Source organism: Diachasmimorpha longicaudata, chromosome 17, assembly GCF_034640455.1.
Source record: "Diachasmimorpha longicaudata isolate KC_UGA_2023 chromosome 17, iyDiaLong2, whole genome shotgun sequence".
NCBI classification, from domain to species: domain Eukaryota; kingdom Metazoa; phylum Arthropoda; class Insecta; order Hymenoptera; family Braconidae; genus Diachasmimorpha; species Diachasmimorpha longicaudata.
In genome coordinates this window covers 3,400,977-3,424,325 of record NC_087241.1, presented here as the reverse complement: position 1 = coordinate 3,424,325, position 23,349 = coordinate 3,400,977, and the positions used below count along the sequence as shown (strand labels likewise).

The following is a 23,349-nucleotide window of genomic DNA, read 5'->3' as shown; positions in this document are numbered from 1 at the left end:
AAGTCCGGTGTACCGTGAATGTGTACAATTTTGACTGGCGGTAGAATAACTGAGGATGCACTTTTATCGTTAAGTTTCAATTAAAACTAATTACACGACTGTGGAGAAATTTTTTAAACACGGGAAAGCCCTCTGGTGCTTTAAGATTTATGCAGTGACCCGTGACTTATTATTTCTGATAGCCTACTTATCGCTAGTTTTTTTCATCCCACTCTGTCGCCCTGATAACGTTTTGAGGTATTTCCGGGGAGTAGATACTTGACCAGTTTATTGAGTAAGACGACTCTCGAGGGTCGTTCAGCTTAACTGGCATCACTCCTGCGAGTCTCATTTTGCCATGAATAATTAACTGCTGAAGAAAACCAAAATTAATTTGCGTCGAAAATGCGGCAAAACAGATTTTCTGGGAAAAATAAATAGAATTAAAAAAAGGGCGTCAAACAAAAGTTCTGGATAATAAAAAAAAAAAAATTGTTGAAGAAAAAGGAAGTTCTTGCCACAGATTTTTCCACCTCAAGGTCTCCGTCAGACTCCCTACGATCAATTTAATTCTCCTCAGGGTCACAGTTTGTGTTAAAATTGTCAGATAGCCCAATAATTTTTATCGGAATCACACGATAAAAATTGTCAGATTTCGCTCTTCCTGTAGGAGTCATCCTAGGCTTCCTAAAACATTCCTTTTCCCCTTGAACTGAAAAAAAATCGCTCGCAGCGCGTGATATGCGCGTCCCACCACTGAAAAACCACTTTTTCGTCCTCGTCCAAAAACGATTCCATTTTCTCTTCTTTCCCTGATAATTTTTATTAATTTTTTTACTCTCCATGGAGCGTCAGCTCTCGACAGCAGTCGTCGAGTTGTCACGTAAGGCATGACATATTTCTTATTCATCGCTTGCCGCAACTGAAAGCCACTGATAATCTGAAGGGACCAACAATAACCTCAACAATGGATCGCATATGAGTAGACATCAACGACATCATTAAATCACAATACTTATGGAAAATCGTTATCGGTTGTAACAATTCCCTTCGCTCCCTGTGCCCTTCGGATCATGACAATTCTGTCAGTCCTGTGTCTCGTTAGCACAGAACCCCACCTGGGGAATATTCCGTACGAAAAGGTTTACGTTGAAGCTGGAACGGAGGTCGAGTATTGAAGTGACAAAGGAATCAATGATGAGGCCGTGACTTTATTTTCCATCACCTACATATTTGCTCTATCTCCATGCGCACCAGGTCAAACCTCTGGTTATTCAATGCACTGAATAAAATTATTTTTATTGTCAGTTTATTGCGTTATCTCCCCGAAAATTTTACGTGAAACCGAGATAGAATTTTAGAAAATACTTGGAGACATCGTACGCACACATGGGCAGGTAAATTATGTAAAAAAAAAAAAGAACGAGAACCAAAAATATAAAATTAATTTTCCTGACGAGAACTGAAAGTATTTTTTCACTCGTTCAATTTCCCACAACGAATGACGTTAATTGTTCCGTAATTTTTACTGAATATTGACGTCAACTCCAGCTTCGTGGTGACTGACAAGAGCCGTTGACCGAGCTTTATTAATCCTGGATGCACAATAATCCAATAAATTCATCAGCACAAATGAGAGCCAGAAGCATTTGTATTCGTATCCTTTCAGCCATCTCTATTGGGTGATTAACGTTTCCTATATATTAAGGGCTTTCCTGTATATGCTCTGCGGGAAATGTTTATTCCATAATGCCCCTCCCCCCCCCCCTCCTCGACCCCCCGATCAATCGGAAATGTATCCAGTCATGAGGAATATCAGCTTCATTCGGATACAGGCGAAAACCGCTTTTACCAAAGACATTCATACGTTTTGTTTTTTTTTTTCTCCAGTGAAATGCCATTCTAGTTTTTTAGTTGAAAGCTTTCATTTGAGCCCCACTTGACCCGGACTTCCCGGACATTTTACAATGATTTTGTAATTTAAACTTTTCAAGTTTGAAATATAATCTGGATGTAGGGGACGATTATTTTTTTTTAATGTAACAAAAATAGAAATTTTATTTTTGGATTTATGAAATTAATGTGGAATTGCATTTTTTTAATGTAACTAGGGTTTTATGGGGGTAATGTGAGGGGAGGTAATGAATATTAGTGGATATGGTATTAATATAGATATTAATTATTTTGTTTGCTTGGAATAATTTCAATTTCTGGGAATTATGGAATGATCAACCTCGACAATTATCTGTACCAATTTTTACCCTTCGCTGTTCCATGAAATTGTTGCAATGGTTGTTGATGATTGTTGAATTATGTCGGACGATGGCATCAATTAAATTAAATTAGTCAAAAATTATATAGCAAGAAATCCAGACGAATGAAAACACATAATTGGGAGGAACAACTTTCTCTTCAAATGAAACATTTATTTGTGTGTGAAAATAATGAGGTTAACTGTTATCCCGGGCCGGTCGGAGCGCCGGTGAGGAAGAGAGAGGAAGATAAAGATGCCCTGGACATCGATAATTCAAGGAGTGAGGATAATTGAGACGTTAGGAAAATCCGCATCGCGATATCGCTCGAGGAGCCACAATAGAGGGATTATCCGTCAATTCTACCGTCTGATTTTTTTATGGCCTCAAAAAAATCTGCAAAAATTTTATATTATTATTATTTTCACTTAAACCAATCTCTCTGAATTTCTAATAATTTTTTAAAACATCTACAATGGGCATAAATTAATTTAAAACGATTCGTTTCGTTTTCGATGAAGTTGATCCCAGAAAGAAACAGTTTACGATAAAAATATAAAAATATCTCACGAATTTCCTATGAAAATGTTTTTTTTTATTTATAAAAAATTTGATGGAGAGATTGACGGATAATCCGTCAGCAGCAGATTTTTATTTTGCATTTTCTCGTGTCGCTGCGATGACTGAACACCGAAAAAAATGACTGTCATGTCACACGCGTAGATGTAATTTTTTAATGATAAGATTTTTTTGACCGATTTATTGACACGATATATGACGAGGATGGCGGTTAATGACTGTCACGTGACGCTCGTATTTTCCTGACCCGACAGTTTTTTCAGTCGCAATGAATTGAAAGTGGAAAACTTGATGACGAATAATGACTTCGACTCGATGAGTTTCTTATTTCCAGTTGATCGTGGTAAAAATAATAAAAATCGACTGAAATATTGACATTTTTCGTTGAATAGATATCACTTGTGAGTGGACAAATAAAGGTGTGTTGAATTATGTAGAGAAAAATTGAAGATAAACAACAATTTCCGGCAAACAAATAGAAAAAATAAATGTCAAACTGCCCGTTAATAGATAATTTCCCAATGACACGAGATGGACTGACGATCAATGACTGTCACGTGACAGACATATTTTCCTGATGGCCAGGCAGTTTTTCCTACCACAGGGCATCACATTTCCCTGGCAACTGCGCTCTCAGGTTGATCAACGAGTCCACCGTATTCAATTAAACATCGTTTGTTGATTGGGAAGCCCTCGGTTACGCTCCACGTTCGCTAAATACTGTTCCCTCTTTTAGTTTCCCATCAGAGGGACGTAAAGTCGTTCAACGTCACATGCGAAGTGGAGCGAATATTTCCAACGAGCTTACGGAGGATAGTAGTCGTGAAAGACTGAATTTTCATTGATCAACGAGGAAAAAAGACTTTTTCCACATACGATGCATTAAAAAATATTTTTTCTTCTCATTCTGAAGAAAAAAAAAATGATTTCCTACGCATGGGATTTTTTTCAGTATCACTCACCTTCAGCTCGAAGCACAATCCCCTCGACAGCTAAAAACCACTTTTCCGCACCTCTATTAAAATATAATGTCTTATCACTGCGTCCGAAAAAGTAATTTTTCAGCCCTTCCTCACGTCTCCCCCCAAATCGCCCTAAAAACCACTTCACCACAAAAAAAAATGAATTTTCAATTCGTGAGACTCTTTATAACATCCCCCCTCCCAAGCAAAATTTTTTTTTCCTCCCCCCGTCCGAAAAAGTAATTTTTCCGACGCACCTGGTGCCCCTCCACTCAATAAAAAAATATTCGATACCAGAAGCAAATGTTTTTCATGCGTGAGACTAAATTAAATTACCTCTCCCACAAGAAAAAAAAAATTTTCATCGTACTGTTAAAAAAAGTAACCTTTCAAGCCCTCCCCCCCTTCTCTTTCCCCCCACTGCGATGAAAAAAAATCGTTCGATACCCGCGCAAACGTATTCTCCTACCTCGTCCCATTACCTCCCTCGCCCTCACATCCTCCCACCCCCTCCCCCCTCCCACACCAACCCCAAGTTTTCTGCACTCGTCTCAAAACCCTCTATTACCTCACTCCCCCTAATCCCCCCCCAAAAAATAATCTCAACTATTGACTCCACACTGAATTCTCATTCTCGATTTCTGGTGACGCAGTGCCCTCACATTCCTCCCAGCCATTTCTATAGTATCTTTCATTACTCCACAATGCGCACACACATTCACTGATTCCACACTTATACGGTGAGAAAAGACAAAAAAACAAACAGAGACAGGGGAAGTAAAAAAAAAAAGATAGAAAAAAAATGTGGCGGCAGGAGAGGGACGGGAGGGGTTGAATAAAGCTCGAAGAAGCTCGAGGGGCGGGAGGCCGAGGCGGGAGGGGAGGGAGTGCCGGGGTTTTGTGCGTATTAGGGTGAAATATACGAACGGCGGAGGGTAGACAAGTCGGCGTGGAAAAGAGTGAGGGCGACTGGAGGGTAGGTGGAAAGCGGGAAAGCTCGGAGGCATCGGTACCGCCAGTTCACTTCGGCCCCGCCAGCCGTGCAAGCTACACCGCCATATTACCCTACATTGAGCTGTCAGTGTGCGCCCGCGCGTCATCGACTGAATTGCAAATATGAACAGTTAAGGTGGTTATAACGACACAATGAAAGTTCAGTAGTGACAAACGGGGATTATTTTTAGTATTTTTTTTTTCGAGGGGAAGTAGAAAAAGCTCTGTCGATTCCGAGAATAAATAAACGGTGAGCTTAACCGGGAAAATCGGGCAGTGATTCGATGGATTTTTCACTCTCCTCCCCCGGGAAAATTGTGATGTGTTGACACACGCAAGACAGTCAACGGTGATGTTTCGAAATTGTCGTGTGACATTTTTTCACACGATTATTTTGGAAATTGAGGGACAAGGGATGAGGGCTTTGATTTCGTAGGAGGAATCGGTATGATGGGATCGGTGGATTTTCATGGGACAATCGCAGCTGAGAAATTCAGTGGCTGTGACTCGTTACGTGAGCAATCGTCCTTTAGTGAAAGTAGAACGGTTATTAAGTTGTAATTGTGATAATTGAGAGTGGATAATTGGACATCTGGACAATTGACCTGGGATTATTGTTTACAAAATGTACAGGGAGTGTGGCCGATTGTGGGTGATGGAGAATGCCGGTGAGTTGGTGATGCTGGAGATTGTAAAGTCAATTTGTTTGGGGTGACGTGGGAAAAGGGAGGTTTTCCACACGGAGAGGGGTAAAATGGTATTTTTGCAGACATTGCGGTGAGGAAGATGGGTCGATAGTCCTGGGAGAGGAGTTTTTGGCTCGTCGAGGGGTATCACTCGCCCTCGGCTGGTGCTAGGGACCTCTCAGCAAAAAATCCTTTTCTGCACTCGTAACAAAATATATTTTATCACGATCTGAGAAACAGTTTATTTTAGACTCACGCAGTGAACGTCAAAACGTCTTCAAGATCGTTCTGCAGTGGTGAAAATGCTTTTTGCAATTAAATAATTATTTTTTCCACTCGTAATGAAATGCCAGTTTATCACGTTGTGCTAAAATAAAATCCTTGACGCATTGTGGCGAAAAAAAATTGGATATTCGCAATGTTTGTTCATGTATATCGTAGGGTGACGTTAAAGACTTGGCAATGAACTTGCGAATGGATTCTCTAGTTTCTCACGCCAAAATATTTCGAAAAATATTTACTCAAAATTACGGAACGAAGGTAATTTTGATGGAAAATGTCGTGGACTTTGCGTGGTAATTCGTACGATTTACGTTGCGGCTACACTTTTTACTGAATTTTACTTCCCTCGCGGATTATGTTTCAAAACGTTCGTGAGACAAAAAAAAAGTAATAAAACGGGGGGATTATTTTTTGACGCAAACACTCCGGCCTTTGAACAGTGCCAATGAAATAATCCACTGACGATACGGAGTACGTCTTGAGTTTTAGGCGATTGCATAATTAAACTGTATCCTACAATAATTGATTCGGAGGGCTCGAAGCGCAAGACTCGATTCTATCTGATGGAAGTTCTTATCGATTATGTATTTTTTCGTACCCGCTGAATATTTTCATTGAATTTTAATGGTTATTTGTATGCATCGCGGTCTGATCGGAAGATTTATTACTAGTGCTGTCAACGAAATCGTTTCAATAATATTTTGTTACGGAAATAAACCAGAAAAAAAACAATAAAAATTACAGGGTAAAATCATCTTCGCGATGTTTATTCAAAATATTTGCGAATAACTCCAATCATTTATGGACATGTTAATTAGTTGATTATTAATTAGATAGATACATAAGCATTTTAATCATTTTTCGATCATAGATAATAATTTACTCCGAATTTTCATGAATTAATTCATGAAGCTGATCCATAATTTGTTAATAAAATCCCATAAAATTGACAAAAAATTTTTTTTTTCATTTCGTATATTTTTACAGTTTTTTCTCTCTCACAATTTTTAATGAATTTCTCCCTTCGCATAGATTTGAACCTCTGACGGCTGGAAGTTCACCATCACGTGCTGATGAAAAAAAAAATCTCGTCGGATAAATATATAATATAATGTCACTAGACGAGTCTATATATTTGTAGACATTATACACTTTATTTGATCGGACACGAGGCAAGATGTCCTCGATTATAAAAATAGAGTCGCGAGATTTGTTGCGGGGAATCGTTCGCTAGTCGGTGGATGCTGATGAACCACTCGAAATTATTCCTATTTTTTGGTACCATTTAGCATCGGCATTATTACTTGTTCGAGTTTACGTTGCGAAATACGCCATTCAAAAATCATCTGGTATTAATAAAACTAGGTACCGCACAGTGGAAAATACTCAAGGATGAATAATGAGGTTACTCAAAAAAGAAAAAAATATGGAGATGTAAAAGTTGCTAACCGAGGAGTGTGTGGGGATAATTTATGGGAATAAAGACACGGTGCATTAATGATTCTTTCCATTGACACAAATTATATACATTTTGTTTCGGGTTCTATAGTCATTAGCGAAGGTATTCGAGACATTGTAATTATTCTCGGTGAGCGCCGGGTCCGAGATCTTCGGCAAATTTTTCTCATTAAGGATATGGAAGTGACTTTCGCTGTTTCGACGGATTCCGCCATTTTTAATCATTAAATTGGTACATTGAATGGGTGAGATCAGCTGGAAACTTGGGAATTATTCAGGGGCTTTCGAATGATGTTCAGTATATTGGTTGTAAATAAATAATTCAAATTGTTTCATCGGTATTATTTACTCAGGCAATTTGTTGAGATTCTGAATAAATAATTTTTATGACGGAAATATAATTTATTAATCATTTGGGGAACGATCTTGCCATGAAAAAATCACTGAAAAGAGATAATAATAATAACAATGATAATGATAAATGTTGAAGTACTGAAATAAACAGTTAATTCAATATTTAAAATGTTTTCTAATTCAAAATTTTGGCTTCAGTATTTTGTTATTTTGTTTCGATTTTTTTAGCGTTTAAAAAATATTTGTAAAATGTGGATAAAATTCAAAAGTTGGGTTTTCAAGGGGGTATTTCATTTCACGTGGCCTTGAATAATAATACCTGTCCTTGCATAAAATTTATCCACTCATTAATTATTCAATTTTGCATGCAAAAAAAAATTGAAGTTAAAATTGAAATGAAAAAATATTTCACGAATAATTTGAGATTTTTCATCATCCCTTGATTGAAATTTTCTCGAACAATTTTCATTTCACTTATGAAAAGACTCGCTCCCAAGATTATCCTTTATCACTCAACGAGTACAAAGGACGACGGATAATATATGGGTACAAGGGTAGATTCTGGAGTCTGTACATCTCTCCTTTATCGCAGTACTCGGTTCTGCCTCGACCCAACACAGCTCCCTTTTTAAATAAATTCTTCATCCCTCTTGTGCTAAATGCATTGTTTGCGACATTGGGATAGACATCAAGGCTCGAGGGTTAAGCTCACATGCAACTCGAATAAGCCAATTGGCCGGACGACTTTAACACGACATCGCGGAGGTAAACTAACAAAATCTCGACAGCGTACAATTTCTCCAGTATTTCGCTTGAAATTCAAATGTCAAACGATAATGCACACACGGAACTGTGAATATCTTTCAATGAATGAGCTTCATTTTCCACTGGCGTATGCGCGACTTCAAAAGCAAACAATATTCCGCCCCACGCACTCGAGTCCATTCATTGAGTATAAAAAAATGAAAAACTTGAGGAATTTGTTGAAACATAGTACGTTATTGTTGTCTGTACAGTTTCAGCGGAGTGTAAAAAATTAAATTAATTTAGAATTATGGTAATTAGTGAGGACACAATAACAAAAGAGAGAAAATGTTGACGAGAAAATATTTTGAATCCACAAAACGATAATTTTATGTAAATTATTTCTGATCGAACGAATTTATTTTGTTGTGATACAATTGAAAAAATATTTTTTTAAAGGAAACAAAATATCTCGTGTATTGACAAGACTGTAATTTTACATAAATTATGACAACAATATTTTTAATGCAAAATACCAATAGATAAAAGTGAGCAACAAATTCACTTTGACAGAAACACAATTGGAAAAAACACGCAAGAAAATATTGAAAAGAAAATGTTCTGTATCGATAAGACTCCGTAACCTTGACGAGTACTCATATCACTCCTCAACTATCGATCATTACATATAACCGCAGTATAGTAGTTCCACCGGCGCCCGGAAATACAGTATACGTAGCAAAAACGAATTTCTGATTTTGACGTGTCGTTCGTGAACATTTTTTATCGATTAAAAATCTTCAAACTAAAATTAAAAAAATTTCTGAAGTTCAGACGAACAGGTGGAACCCAAAAGTTAATCCATATTAATCCGTGTTTGAGTTTCAGCCAAATTATCGTTCTAGTGAGGCGTTTCTCAGCGTCGGAAAGATGTATCGAGAGAAAACTTAATGGTAATTTTGATTACGCGGGAATTAAAAAAAAATCGTAATTATGATACGTAAAAATAAAAAATGTGGATTGAACTATTTAATTGGAGTGACAATTACATAAAAATATTGTTGACGTTGGTTGACGTGGTATATTAGACGATAAATTAGATTTTGATCTTCAAAGTTTATTGTTAGGTGTAACTATAATTTTATAGCGATGTGGTAATTTTTCTTTTATCAAAATTCCGAAGTCGACTGTTTGAGGATCCATTCATCTGTCACAAGAATAAAAAATCTAGAGAATGAAAAGAACACACAAAAAAATAAAGACGGGAGGAATAATGTTAGATCCATATTCTCATTACATATGTACATTATCAAACAGCAGTACATGAATTTCAATATTGGAAAAGTAGGTAAGTGCATTTTCCCCGGGATAATCTTAGTATCGAAGACGTGAAACGAGATAAGTTGACTTATATCTCGGAATTTACGAGAAAAAGTGGGATTTTTATAAGAACATTTATTGTAATGCTCATTGAGCTCTACAAAAAACTTCTAATAAAAATTTTCCCATCTCCCTTCAATTCCAAGATATTCATTAAAAAATGGTCAATAAACACGGCTGACTCATCTCGGTTTTTCTCCTGAAGAAAATAAAATGCCAGATTTTAACAAAAATTCTGTTCTCTGCATTTACAATTTATTGATCGAAACCTGCGGCTCGACAAAACGGCCTCGTTGTACCCTCCACTGCTGAATCCCTCAGACAATTTTCTCATAGTCGCAATTACCATCGACATTTCATTTTACTTCTCTCCCCGTCCCATAAAAACTGCGTGAAATTCCGAAATTCGTTTTTTCACGCACCACAAACTTGATATTTATGATTCTGTTCTTCCATCTGAAAAATAATAAATCGAGCTGCACGAGACCTTCTACGACAAGAACATTTGCAGATATCACTGATAAACAATATTCCGAATTTATTACTAAATATTTGAGAGACCAATTTACAAATGAAAATCGAATTAGGCCGCGAGGGAAAACTGTAAAATCGCCAGGGTACCATCAATGACGTTGTAAACCACCCATTATACGGGCCACATCGCTTTAAATGAATATAAAAAAAATAAATAAATAATAATAAATCACCTGTTCTTGTCATGCCCACAGGATACCACCGAAGCACGCACCCACCGCCGTTCATAATCGACAATGTAAAATGAATTCAGCCCTCACCGGACCCACACTAAATGTTCAAAATCACTGAAAATAATGTGACGACAGCAGGCGAAACAAAAAACCCAAAAAGAGTCCTAAAATAATGTGAATATGTGTGATTCCCTGAATCAAGAAGATGAAGATCAATCAGATGATCAAGGTGAATTGCCTAAATCGGTGTTGATTGAAATCCAATATTCTCATTGAACCTAGAATGGAGCGTGACGAGGCGCTTGAACGAGTAAGAAATAATGGGTCGGTGGTTGGTCTGTTGAATTTCATAAATACAACACAACAAAATCGCTCAATAGCTAATCACGATGGCCAAAATCTTGAAACAGTACTCCTCTGGATCACCAAAGCCATCATCATGAGCTTCATCATACTGGCAGCTCTGTTTGGCAATCTGCTGGTGATAGTCTCAGTGATGAGACACAGAAAGCTGCGAGTTATAACTAATTATTTTGTTGTATCTCTGGCACTCGCTGATATGCTTGTTGCAATATTTGCCATGACTTTTAATGCAAGTGTTGAATTGTCTGGACGATGGCTGTTCGGTTACTTCATGTGCGATGTGTGGAATTCATTGGATGTATTCTTCAGTACAGTGTCGATACTCCATTTGTGCTGCATCAGTGTTGATCGTTATTACGCTATTGTACAGCCTCTTGATTATCCATTGATAATGACTAATCTGAGGTTAACGACAATGCTGGGAGTTGTCTGGTGTTCACCAACAATAATCAGCTTTTTACCAATATTCGCTGGATGGTATGCAACATCTGATCATCTTGCTAAACGCGAACAACATCCTGAAGACTGTGAATTTCGTGTTAATAAACCGTATGCTGTGGTTAGTTCGAGTGTTAGTTTTTGGGGTCCAGGTATCATCATGTTGATAATGTATTACAAAATCTACAGGGAAGCGGATAGACAGGAGAGACTACTCTATCGGTGAGTTATTGATAATTACATATGAAATGGTAATAGTCAAACCCCCCATGAAAATATTTCATGAAAATATAACTGTAGTGAAGGGATTTATTTATTAATTTTTTTAATACCTTCCAGACACTGTTTAGACCCATTCACATGTCGAAAAGAAAATCCAATAGTTTTCACAGATTGATGATCAGAAAAAGGGCACTAAAATTTGATTGGTTTATTGTCTGTTTCCGTCTGTACATTACTTGCTTGGTTGTCATGTTTCCCTATAGATCTGCACTTTGCATTTCCTGAAAAAAAAAAATCGTGATTATTTTGATGTTTTTTTGTCGTTGGGGTAAGTTATCTTCAACTTTATTTTCTAATGAATATCTCAGGAAATAAGGAAAATGACGGAATTTTCATGATAAGCTTTTTTGTGGGGAAAAAAACACGAGTTCGACAAAAAATTCTGCATGAAAATTTTTCCATTGCTTCTAGATTTCGAGATAATCATCCAAAACCAAGGCTGGAGATAAGGTAACTACCTCTTTTTACTACTTCACTAGAGAACTAGTTTTTAGTTTTTAGAAACTGTAGATTTCTGTAGAGAATTATTTTTTTTACAATAACTGTAAATAAATCATTAGAATCCCTCAAAAAAATATACCCAGACATTAGGTGACTTGGCAAGTGGCATAAAGTGGTATAATTTTTTAAGTGGAGCTGTTAGTATTTATTTACCAGTAAGCTGGTCTAAAATTTAGCCTAAATTTAGTCTAAAATTTACCAGCGACGATTTAATTATCATTTAATTATCCATTATCATTTATTTCCTCAATGAATCTAGAAGTTGCTGTACTTCTACGGTAAATTAATGCGCTCGACGAATGATTCGAGATATCTATCCAACGTCAGTTGAAAGTCCTCCCCAAAAACATCCCTTATCTGTCTCTCCACAATTTTACCAGCCTCCGCACTATCTCCTCCATTCTCCTTCGTCAATACCCCAATCTTCCTCCGATAAGCCTCGGCCAAATTCTCCTGATCTAATCGCAATTTGAGATTTTTCAATATCATCGCAAGTATATAATCCCCAAATTGCAAAAAAATTTTTTCCAATTTTTTTATAAACTCCGGCGACTCGTCCCTCGGGATTTTACCGGACGGCCTATCACCACTTCGTCCATCGTCCTGGTTAACCGCATCATCACCTCCAGCCTCTTCACCCTGAAACGTGCATTTATTCCTAATTTATTTATTTTTTTTTTATCTCCCAGAGTATTTTTACCAGTGTCGCCACTGATATCGAACGGAAACGTCTTATCTACCTCGGAAATACTCGGAGACGTTTTCTTATCGCTGAAGGTAGAGCCTAGAGTGGTAGTTTCCTGCATCCTCTTGCCGTTCTCGTTGACCTCACTCTCGTGCATCTCTCTGTCCCTGTAAGATACCCCTTGATTCAGGGGGACGTTGGGCACCTCATTAGCATGCCCCACCATTGCAACACCACTTTCTAACTTACTCTCATCGCCCTCATCTTCAAACGCTGGCGCGGCCACACCTTGAGGCTTATCCGTGACTTTTCCGTCATCCGAGGTGCCTAAAAGCAGAGATTTTTTTTTTCAAGTGCTGAAGTCTATACATAACATTTACCCACACAATCGATACGCTCTTATATTTTTGTTTTTTTTTTCTTAATAAATTCCACATGGAGAGAAATTCAATTAGTACTTAAATGCTCAAGAAAAGAACAAACAAAATGTCAAAACCTAGCAGGGTGCACATGTGGATAATAATAATAATTAAAGCAGGAAAATCCAATTATCCTGAACCGAAGAAAAAAATTCCGCATAGCAAGACTTGAAGTAATAAATACAGATGTCCTAGACCGTCTACCACGACAGCATGTCTGATGGTATAGGACCTTCGACTACTGCGAATACTGCGCGTTTAAGAAAATGTAAAATTAAAATCTAAAACACTAGTCTTTATCTTATCGAAAAAAAATGATTTCTTCAACTAGAGAAGGTTGTAAATATGTACTTATTCTGCTTGTAAATAACCGACTGTATGTGAATTTAAAAAACGGCTTCAAGTGTATTTTCATCAATACTAAACTATCAGGTTTGTATGCTATGAAAAACGTCACTTTGTCTTGGTTTTCCCCAATAAAAAAATGGAAAAAAATGTTTTTCCCCAAAAAAAATGGAAAAAAAAATGTTTTACCCCAAAAAAAAATGTAAAAAAAATGTTTTTCCCCAAAAAAAAAATGGAAAAAAAATGTTTTTCCCCTGATGTTGTCTCCTCTTCCCCACTGATACCGGAACTTTCATTCTTACATGACTTCCCGGGCCCGCGGTCACAGTAACGCCTGGAGATAGTGCCCTCGGCGTCGATCCCCTTTGGAAGTCTCCCTGGAGAGTGTGACTTTCCTCCAATCCGTTTACCTTTCCTATGGAGCCCATGAGAATCCAGCGGACCCTCCGCCGACGTCAATATTCGTCCGCTCTCGGTGGATCTCACACCACTAGCTCTTGATATTAAAAATCCACTCGATGAAATGAAAATGAGAATAATTACGTATTTCATAATGAAGCCCCGGTGGTAAAACAGCGATTGCCCGCTTCAGAGGTGAAATTAGCAGTGGAGGTACGCGTCGCCTGGAACTCGTTAAAGTTTTCCCTCCGCATACCGAGCAATTAAACTCACTATCAATTAACGTTATTTGTTTGTTTGTATTTTTTTTTTTGTTTCTTTTTTTGCCTTCACTGCAAGACGCGGTTATCACGGGAGGCAGACCGATATACAGACTGCCAAGAGCCATTTCTAGCATTAGTCGCGGTGTACACGAGCTTCGAAGTTTCGAGGACCAGGAGAATTCAAGCTACTATTTCTTCATTAATTGTTTCTGCAATGAGCCCTCGGTGTATTTATGTTTTTAGGTGGGGGAGAAAAAATATTTTACCTCCGCAGTATTTTCACGGATTAGCTGTTTTTATTTTAAACTTCGTTTTATTTTAAACTTGACATTGTAAGCGCGTGGTCTATTTTAACGCGACAATAACTGATGGCTGAACTTCAAATAATATTTGGGAATTTTGAAATCAAAATCTGTCCGTGAAATAATTTTTTAAATGTTGAAGAGGTATTTACATATTGATATTGTTGACTTAATTTTCCGTTGGGTAATTAAGTCATTTTCCCCGTCTCAGCAATTTCCGGCAGAAGTTATTCGACGTGAAATTACCTCGTGATGTTTAGCCTCTTAATTACAAGAAAAATGGCCGATTTTCAGGTAATTTTATTGGACGTTTCCCGGGTAGATTTAGTTTCCAGTATATCCGAAAATTGTGGAAGGATGTTGGGACTCGATCGCACTCTAGAGTCGCGTTACGATCGATACGCGCACCTGACCCCAGCGCGGAGAAATACATAGCTGAAGGCTACACCTACATAGCTTCCAGTATATGGTTCACACGACGTAGCAGATCATAAACAGTAATCTTAAATTGGAAAAGTGTCGTAACAAAGTACCGCTCTTCTTCTTGGGTGCACAGGTCGCTTCTGGCGTAATTAATAATCGTTGGCAGTGCCGGTGGGTGAACACAAAATTTTCATTCAATTATACATGGAAAATGTTGTGTAAAAACTGCGGAAATCGCAGGCCACCCATCGATTATGAAACAGTGTTTTTCTCGGTGGAGAAACACCAGAATTATCCGGAGATTAAAATGCGACATTGAATTTATGAATCCCCGTCTTAACGTCATTATTCAAATTGCCGGTAATTTCAATTTTTTAAAATGAAAATAACTGTAGCTCATGCGCCCATTACACGCACTACCGGCATATTATTAGGTAATCATTATATTGAAATTTCAATCAAAAAAACTGTAAATTTTTCCTGACAAATTTGTGGGAAATTTCAACAGTAAATTTCATTAACGAATGTGTTAATTACTTTGTTGAAAATCCAGTGTAATACCACACATACTTTTTTCAATATAAAATTAATAATAATAAGTTAAAAAGAACGATAAAAAAAATATACAAAATTTCTATTATCATTTATTATTGGGGTTGTGGAATTTCCTCTGAATTCCAGCCAATTCTCCATCGGATTTCGACTAGAAAAAAATCAATCACCTCCACCAGACAATCCTCTAACTAAAACATACCCTCATTCACGATTCAATCTAATTTCAGATGTCCTTCGTAATAATCTAGCATGACCAATTGAAAATGTAAATGGGCTCCTTGAAAATTTCAGTAACGATACGAATGACACGCCAGTCATTGGCGCACGATATTAACCCCAAGAGGAAAATAATGCAAGCTCCAATGCAACAGTTTGTTTCATGAATTTGCATAATAGTCGAACCATCATTTCTGGCTATTTGCCACTACAGTCTATTGCTTTCTTTTCATTGGCCTCGTTCATCAGCTATATTCATTGACACAATTAATTAAATTTGGCTGGTGAATTTTTTTATATTTAATGATGATGGGGTCCATGGTTAAGGAGTGAATATAATGGGAGAGTGATATTTTTTTATTTCTAGGAAAATTGCAATCTGACGATATTTTACTGTCAAGTGCCACGTTTTTCCAGATTTTTTTTCGTGTATTTGGGGTCGAGTCCGGTGCTTTGACAAGGGTGTACCTATAACTTCTCCCAATAATCCAAATTCTATATTTCATCGTGTATTGATTGGAAAAGAAAACACCAAATAGCATTTTTATCAGGGAAAATTGATGCCACGCATGGCTCAGTGTTCCGGGAGTTGCGCAAACATGAATCTCGAGTTCTGTTTAACTCACAACTCACTCCCTCTTCTGTAATATCGCATCATCGGTTTTCTGAGGTACTCGATGAGAGGAAAATTAATCGGAGGAATGAGGAATTTGCGGTGAGCTTTTGATGCAATTCGTCGAATTCCAGAGAAAAATATTTCAGAAAATTATATCCACAGTAGTCGGCGGGTGGGGGGGAGGGGGGGAGGGGGGGAGGGGGTGAGTGAGTGGGGTGTTTACACTTTTAAAGAACAACAGAATCATTTTTCAACAGCAGGAAAATTTTCATCCGGTATTTTCCGCTCTAGATTCCACCGTCGAATAAATTACTGAATGAAAATTAACGGCATCACCGGACCTGCCCCCCAAATACTCCAATAAACCCTTAATTCATCTTGAGTGCGGTTGCAACGGATGACCCATATCAATTTCATAGCCAGCGGTTCTGCCATCCGCGTTAATTACTAATTAACATAACAGCCAGCTGGTTTGGCAGTGGGGAGTATTTTCGTCGTGAATGGACTAAAAATTCGGGTGAATAATTTTCAGAGGAAAGCGAGAATATTTTGCATCGCCTCGGGGGACATATATCGGGCTGAATAAATGTAGCTCAATATAGACACATTCCAATTGTGACAATTGGTCAATGAATGTGAGGGGGGGGGAGGCTCTTTCTGCAGTCGTGGGTTTTCTCTTTTTCTTGGAATGCTGTTAATTCTTCTGATGAAGAAATACAACTCATTGTGGCAAAGGGCGAGAGGTCGTTTTCATAAATGGAATCATTTTTGTTCGAGATAATTAATTCCACGTGGACGGAAATATTTAGTAATAATTACGGAATTTTTCCGGAGTCGGAGAACAAAATGTACAGCGAGAGAAATTTTTTTTTTATGTCGAATAAAAGGTCTGGAAAATATATAATATATTATATGTTAAGGTAAATATACTCGGAAAATATTCCGCTCGAGTATTCAATACGGAACGAACTCACGACACACCAGTACATGCGAATAAATCGAATTGAATTGGATTTTCGAATGAAAAACCCGAGTCTTTTTTCCAATCTCTCGGTACATCTGAGGAACTCAATAATCGATTATCGAATCCCATCGAGCGTACTGCTCCTCAGTCACTCTGGCAATTTAACCATCTCTCACTAAACAATGACTCGCAGTATATTTGAATGTATAGTTTTTCATTCAATACTTGGAAATTTTTCATTCTCCTCCTTTGCAAATTGTTTCCCTGTGATTTGTAACCGAGTTTTTTGGGGCTGAAAGTTATTCAATTTCTCGGGAACAATTTGGAAAACACTCGACGGTGCAGAGCCAGTGCGGAAGAGTAACTTTCCTTTCAGCGTAATACACGAGAACAAGTTTCGAAATGCGAACAGTGTGTGGCGCAGGTGGGAGCCTTTTAACAATGTATACGCCTGCCAATGGAGTTGAACAAACGCTGGAGTAAATCTATGATTTTATGGTGCGATAGGATTTTTCCGGACTCAGGCATTTGCAGACAAACTTTTTCATTATTCAGAATGTTCATTTATAAATTATTACAACTGCTATTGAACTTAAAAATCCATCAGGATTTATTTATCCGCAATATTTTGCTTTGAAAAATTAATTGGCTGGAATTGATTCCATTTAAAAATTGAAAAAACATTTTAATTTTGAGACAAGTCGAGCAAAAATCGTCGGAATATTCAATTTGGCCCGAAAAATTTGGAAAAAAATCAATTGTGGAGAGCGAAATAGTCCATTGTCTTACAAGTGCGTAAAAAACAATTTCGCACGCACATGTAACGCAATTTATTTTGCAATAATGAATGAAAAACGTTTGTTTTTGGGCGCGGAGTGCGTAAGGTCGTTTTCCGAGGGTGAAATATTTGAATTCATCCCCGGGACTTGAACCCTCGCTCATGGGGTCGGCGGTAAGACGTCCTCTTGGGATTTTTACATAATTTTTCTCAACGTGCAGAGCTCACAATTCAGGAACTCGTGTCAACAAAAAAAGGATCGTTACTATCTTTGGCAAGACAGGGTGACACACGGCCGGTCATTTATAGGTTAACGGGAGGAGGTAATTTCTATTAAAAATACACCAACGAAGACCGATCGATGCCCGCATGAGCATGATAAACGGGAACGGAGGAGGAGTTCTAAGTGACGTAGACAAAGTGAAGTAAATGCGAGTGTGTAAGTTCAATGCCAAGAGTGAAGAAAAATCTGGTTTTATGAATGAACAGCCGCATTGAAAAATATGTCTGGAGGATTCTCCTCAAATTTTTGGGGGAATTTTCCAGAGATTATTCCGATGAGCTTTTTCGGGAGCGCAAAAGCACTTCAGGAGACAAATTTTTTATTTATTTTTTACGTGTTCGGAGGACAATCGTTTTAGAACACTTTCAAGAGACTATTAGTGGTGTCATAATTAATAAAAATAAGCTCTCGAAATTTTTCTGAATGAATTCTCTGGTGAAGATTTTCCTGAGTCACCAAAAAAGTCGGAATAAACTCTGGAAAATTCGCCTTAAAATTTCCGAAATTTATTGTGAACACAGGTCGAACTTTGAAATTTTTCTCCGGGTGTACGATAAACCATTGACTTTGGGGAATCCAGGTCGTAATTAACGACGATTTCAAGATTATATTGACCGATAAAATATTGATTTTTATTAGTGGAGGAGAGCACAACGTGAAAACGACTCCAATTCCGAGGGAATAGATTGGTCGGCGCTTAATTACCATTCATCTAGCAAATATTGATTCAAGTCTATCAATGAATATTGAAATAACTCACTGTCTTCCCGGGTAGAAAAGTGCGCCTTTGAAATATCTCACAGAAATTTTTGTAGAAATCTTTCAAGAATTTTTCCAAAGAACTTTTTGGTGAAGCAAAAAAATCTTCAGATGACAAATTAGTTCAGAGACACTTTTTTTAGATTTTCGGAAGACAAGTTTTTTTAGAATATTTCCGAAAGACCAGGGGATTATTCAAAATCTTCAAAAATAATACTCTCTCAACGCAGAGACTAATTAAGCTAATTTTATCGAAATTTTCCAAACCTGTGAATTTTCCTCGCACCTGCTTTGCATGATTTATTAAATTGGAGGTAATTTTCACACCGTTGGAACATCATGACCTTAACAATAGAAGTAGTGAAGACGAAGGTCGCGGAAAATCGAATTCAAAGCGCAATCGATCCCCACATAATTCTTTAAATTCTACTAAAATGTCAAAGAATGAATTAACGCAATCAATTCGCAAAAATTTTAAAAACTAACATCAAAAGTCCTTGAACCCCCAAAAACCTTTAATTTTCCTACAACACCATTTTTTAAATACCATCAATCCTTATGTTTTTAAAATTAATTTTTCACTCTCCCAACAATAAAATTTCCAGATTCAAGATTCATTCGTGCGGTAAATCCCTGAAGGCTAATCAATAGAAATTTCAAAGGACGAAGGGAGCGGACATTGCTGACACTGGTTTGTGAGTCGTCAAGGTGAAAACGTACAACACAACTCCCCTATTTTTCCATTCCGTCACAGAAAAAAAAAATCCCTAAAAGTTGGCCATTTATTTCTTCTTTCACTCCCACGAGACAATAAAAATAACTTGAGCTTCTCAGACACGATGTCTCATTTCTTTGTCAACGTTTTCATTCCGTCCGAAATCTCGGGCAGACCGTCTCATAACGGCTGTACATGTTTTTCGATCTTCGACACCCCCCCCCCCCTTTACAAGCATTCGTCCATTACTCAGACTCTGATAGTGTGAGATCGTCCGATGAAAGCCCTGTGATTGATTGTCTCGACTTCATGAATAAAAAATCCATGAGGATATTGATCGTATTGTGCTTAATATTTATGGAGAAATGAGGGCTGTGTTCCATATAGCCCATTATTACAAACAATGATTAATTGACCCGGCTGTCAGATTTTTTTTATTGTTCACAATGGAGTGTCACCAAAAATAACAAAACGAATAGAAAAGAAAATGCTTCTAATGAATTACTAGAATACTATTCCTACTTTGTCGGAATTCGATTTAATTATTAATCGTTGATTAACAGTGTAAGGTCAGTCTTCAAGGTGAATCAACTCTAAAACTCCAGTGGAGGGGGTGGAGGGGCTGAGGGGGATATTGTGAATTTTTTTTTACCCCTCACGACGTGAAAAAGTAATTAAAAAATTTTTTTAAGGACTTAATGTATAAAGATAATTTTTTCCCGGATGTAATCACTCAGAATTGAAATGTTATTTAGAGGGAACACAAATTTTCATCGTTTAAAAATTATCGAGCGTTCATAACGCAATTCAAACATTTTTTCAAACACAAAAATTTTCTGTACTATTTTTTAAGGTGTGTACATATGTATAAATGTACATAATATAATGGGACTAAAAAAAATGATGTGGTGAGAGTCATTAGTGACCCCTGGATATTTTTAATACTCATCATGATGAAAATAAATCTTCTCCCCCAAAATAGCTTGTCCCCTCAATAATGAACGATTAATTTAATTAATCTAATTAATCGTTAAAAAATTGCACTCGGAGATGAATCATCTCGTCCTGTAGTTGTTATCTATGGATGGGTTCACGATAAATAAATAAAATTGTTGCAAAATAAGCGCTAGCTGACGCTTGCGATCTGGGCTCAATTCCGTCTCCGTTCGGGTTTTTTCGCGGAGGCTTCGCCAGGGCGGAATGGCATCCTGTTTGGCCGTCTTGTGATCACACGGGGCGGTCGAGGCTGGGGCTCCCTAACAGAGGGCTCCGGCTTGGCCGGGTTCCGTATGGGCGGGAGATTGGGAATAGCGCGACCGTCGGTATCGACCAAGTTTCACGTAGTGTCCTATAGCCCTTACTCCATTCGGTGAATGCAAATGCGGTACAGTTGTGAAAGTCAGCCCACAGCTGCAAGGGTTACCCCGCGGGGGAGAGCCGAGGGAGCCCTAAAAACTTCTGAAGTGACCCTTATACGAACCCCATAAATTTTTCCATCCCTTAACTATGAAAAAAAAAATTTTTTTTAAATTATGGACCGGAATTTTAAGAAAATTTTCTCCTATGACATCTCCTGATGAATTGACTCCCAGGACCTGCTGTATGCCCTTATTTTTCATTTACGGAACCCCGTAAATTTCCCAAAATATCTCCAAAATCCTCTAAACCCTCAAACGTTGCTCCCATCCTAATCAGATAAGTTCGCACTTTCCTGTCTTCGACTATCGCCAACACCCAGACGGACCCTAATATTTGGCGCCTTCAGAAACTCCCAATCCTCAATTTCCTCGATTCCGCCATTTTCCAAGACTCATGTTCTGCAGAGGAACCCTCCCTTAGCGCACTTCCAAATCACCCTTCGACCTTTCAACACCTTCCGAATCAAGATTTCCACTGTAGGAATAAAACATTTCGTGAACAGTAAATCCCTTCGCAAGTTCTTCTTCAAAATTAAATCGGTATTCCCTCGGGTATTTACACAATACTCATACCAAACCCTTCCTCCTCCCCCTCCCCTCCCCCCCCAATAGGATGGAGATTTTTTCAGACAATCAAAAATTAATGAATCGTTAATTAACGCCGTAATTTCCGAAAAATTTTGTCTTTCGGTGCGGAATCAATTAATTCGGAATCTCGGAGTAGCGATGATGGAATATTTGTTTACATACCGTTGTACCAAATTTGAACATTAAACACTGTGTACTCAGGTAGTCCAAAATCCCATATTGCCCTCGTGGTCAGCCGCATCGACCGCAAGCCAGTCCTTCCCTTATATTGCCGCTTACTATCGTTGTAATTCACTGGTACCATACCACCTTTGGCTTTGTGAGCCACTGGGTTCCCTGAGCTTTGCCTACCTACGCTTTTAGCAATTCAAATAGCTGCGGAACGACTAACCCTGACTTTTTATTGCCCATTTTCATTGATTTTTTCCTCTCGCGGTGGTGTTTCTTGGAGTATTAGGGGAGCAAGTGAATATTAAAGGAGTTAACTTTGTTTCATTTCTGTCCAGGACGTTGCACATGACAGGGACAGTTGGAACATTATTTTTTTACATGTTATGAAGGATTCGCAACTGCTCGCCTCCATTGTGCTCATTGTTCACGTTTATTTCTCTCATTTCAGTATTCAAAAACAATTACAATAGAAATTGTTGGGATAACTCAGTCCTTCGGGAGGGAAATGTCATGCGTAATGACATAAATTATATAAACATGTTAAGTTATGTAAACATTTCGTGGAAATGAATAATCGAATGAAAAATCAAAATTTAAAAAATTAAAATTTGAAAAATTTTTAATTTTTTTATTCCTTGAAATTTTATAAATAATTTGTCACCAGTGCAATTTCGTCTCCAGAATTCCCAGAGGATGAGCAACATAATAGTCTCTACACATTCTGGTGAATCTTCACTTTTATGGAAATTTAAAGTAGATGCGAGTCAGCAGTGGTTCTCAAAATGGGTTATCATTCATTTCAAGGGAGAAAAATACAGTTTCACCCACATCAGCAGTTGGAAATATGCTTTCTATCCTGTTATCTCCAAATTCTCATCGAATATCTTCTCAATTCCACCGCTGCAACTCGCTTTTTCCCCTGGATTTATATGCGCAGAGGAAAATTGAAAATAAAAAGATAAAAAAAATAGACAACGACGAGGTACCTCGTCGTCCTGGCAAAAAAAAATTTCTGGCATTTGTCCAACTAGTGAAATCAGTGGAGTTGAAGGAAAAAAAATTATCTGCAATTGCACATAAAAAAACCATGAACAAAACATTAGGGATACATGCGGACAGCCGATATCAATAGACGAAGCGAAAGGATCTGCCTTATCGACATTTAAATTTATTCAGTCGGTGGAAAATCCATTGACACAGGCATCAGGTCTATTAATCCTCCCGAAATCTCCCTTTTATTTATTACAACGTTCGAATACAAAAGATTCTCAATTACGAATAGTAATAATTATTATTATCACAGATTGCCGATTCGCGGATAAATTTATAAAAGAGGAAACAAATTCGTTGTTCAGAGGATCATTTATAATATACATTTATTAATTTAAATTTGTGGGGATTTTAAACATTAATGGAGATAGTCCGACGTGCAGTCCAGGACTTGAAGAAAATCGTTATTTAATTCCCAGATTTTTTGTTTAAATATTTTC

The 23,349-nt window shown here is 37.6% G+C and overlaps 2 protein-coding genes across 15 annotated transcripts in view; one reads left to right on the top strand and one right to left on the bottom strand.

The window, feature by feature from the left end:
• Window positions 1-23,349, top strand: part of LOC135170362 (octopamine receptor beta-1R-like) — a 44,394-nt gene that overhangs the window by 10,952 nt on the left and 10,093 nt on the right. For 2 of the 8 annotated variants that reach the window (XM_064136115.1, XM_064136114.1), the window contains exons 2-3: window positions 10,398-11,399; window positions 11,871-11,909. In XM_064136115.1, coding sequence (XP_063992185.1) covers window positions 10,660-11,399; window positions 11,871-11,909 — 779 coding nt within the window. In that variant the 5' untranslated portion in view covers window positions 10,398-10,659. Of the gene's footprint in view, window positions 1-4,749; window positions 5,434-8,603; window positions 9,638-10,397; window positions 11,400-11,870; window positions 11,910-23,349 lie in introns of those variants that run through there. The other 6 variants (XM_064136121.1, XM_064136120.1, XM_064136116.1 and 3 more) reach the window with 5 other exon arrangements.
• On the bottom strand, window positions 11,473-21,960 carry LOC135170367 (uncharacterized). Of its 7 annotated transcripts, none has more exons than XR_010300364.1 (4): window positions 13,712-14,230; window positions 12,701-12,972; window positions 12,160-12,599; window positions 11,473-11,680 (listed from the first exon to the last, which is right to left on the bottom strand). XR_010300364.1 is itself a non-coding variant. In XM_064136133.1 (4 exons), exons 1-4 carry the CDS (start codon window positions 21,927-21,929, stop codon window positions 12,234-12,236), a joined length of 648 nt encoding a protein of 215 aa, XP_063992203.1. In that variant the 5' UTR covers window positions 21,930-21,960; the 3' UTR covers window positions 11,473-12,233. The 7 variants fall into 7 exon arrangements, 5 of the variants coding, with proteins under 5 accessions (XP_063992203.1, XP_063992200.1, XP_063992201.1 ...); XR_010300365.1 differs by having other exon boundaries at window positions 11,473-12,599; window positions 12,701-12,812; window positions 12,895-12,972; XM_064136133.1 differs by lacking the exon at window positions 13,712-14,230 and adding an exon at window positions 21,851-21,960 and having other exon boundaries at window positions 11,473-12,599; window positions 12,701-12,825; window positions 12,895-12,972.

Coding starts and splice junctions, on each gene's coding strand:
- LOC135170367 (XM_064136129.1), bottom strand. CDS start 13,961: ATGAAATACGTAATTATTCTCATTTTCATTTCATCGAGTGGATTTTTA. Junction 12,973..13,711: donor CCGCGGGCCCGGGAAGTCAT/GTAAGAATGAAA, acceptor CTCTGCTTTTAG/GCACCTCGGATGACGGAAAA. Junction 12,600..12,700: donor CGTCTCCGAGTATTTCCGAG/GTAGATAAGACG, acceptor TGCACGTTTCAG/GGTGAAGAGGCTGGAGGTGA.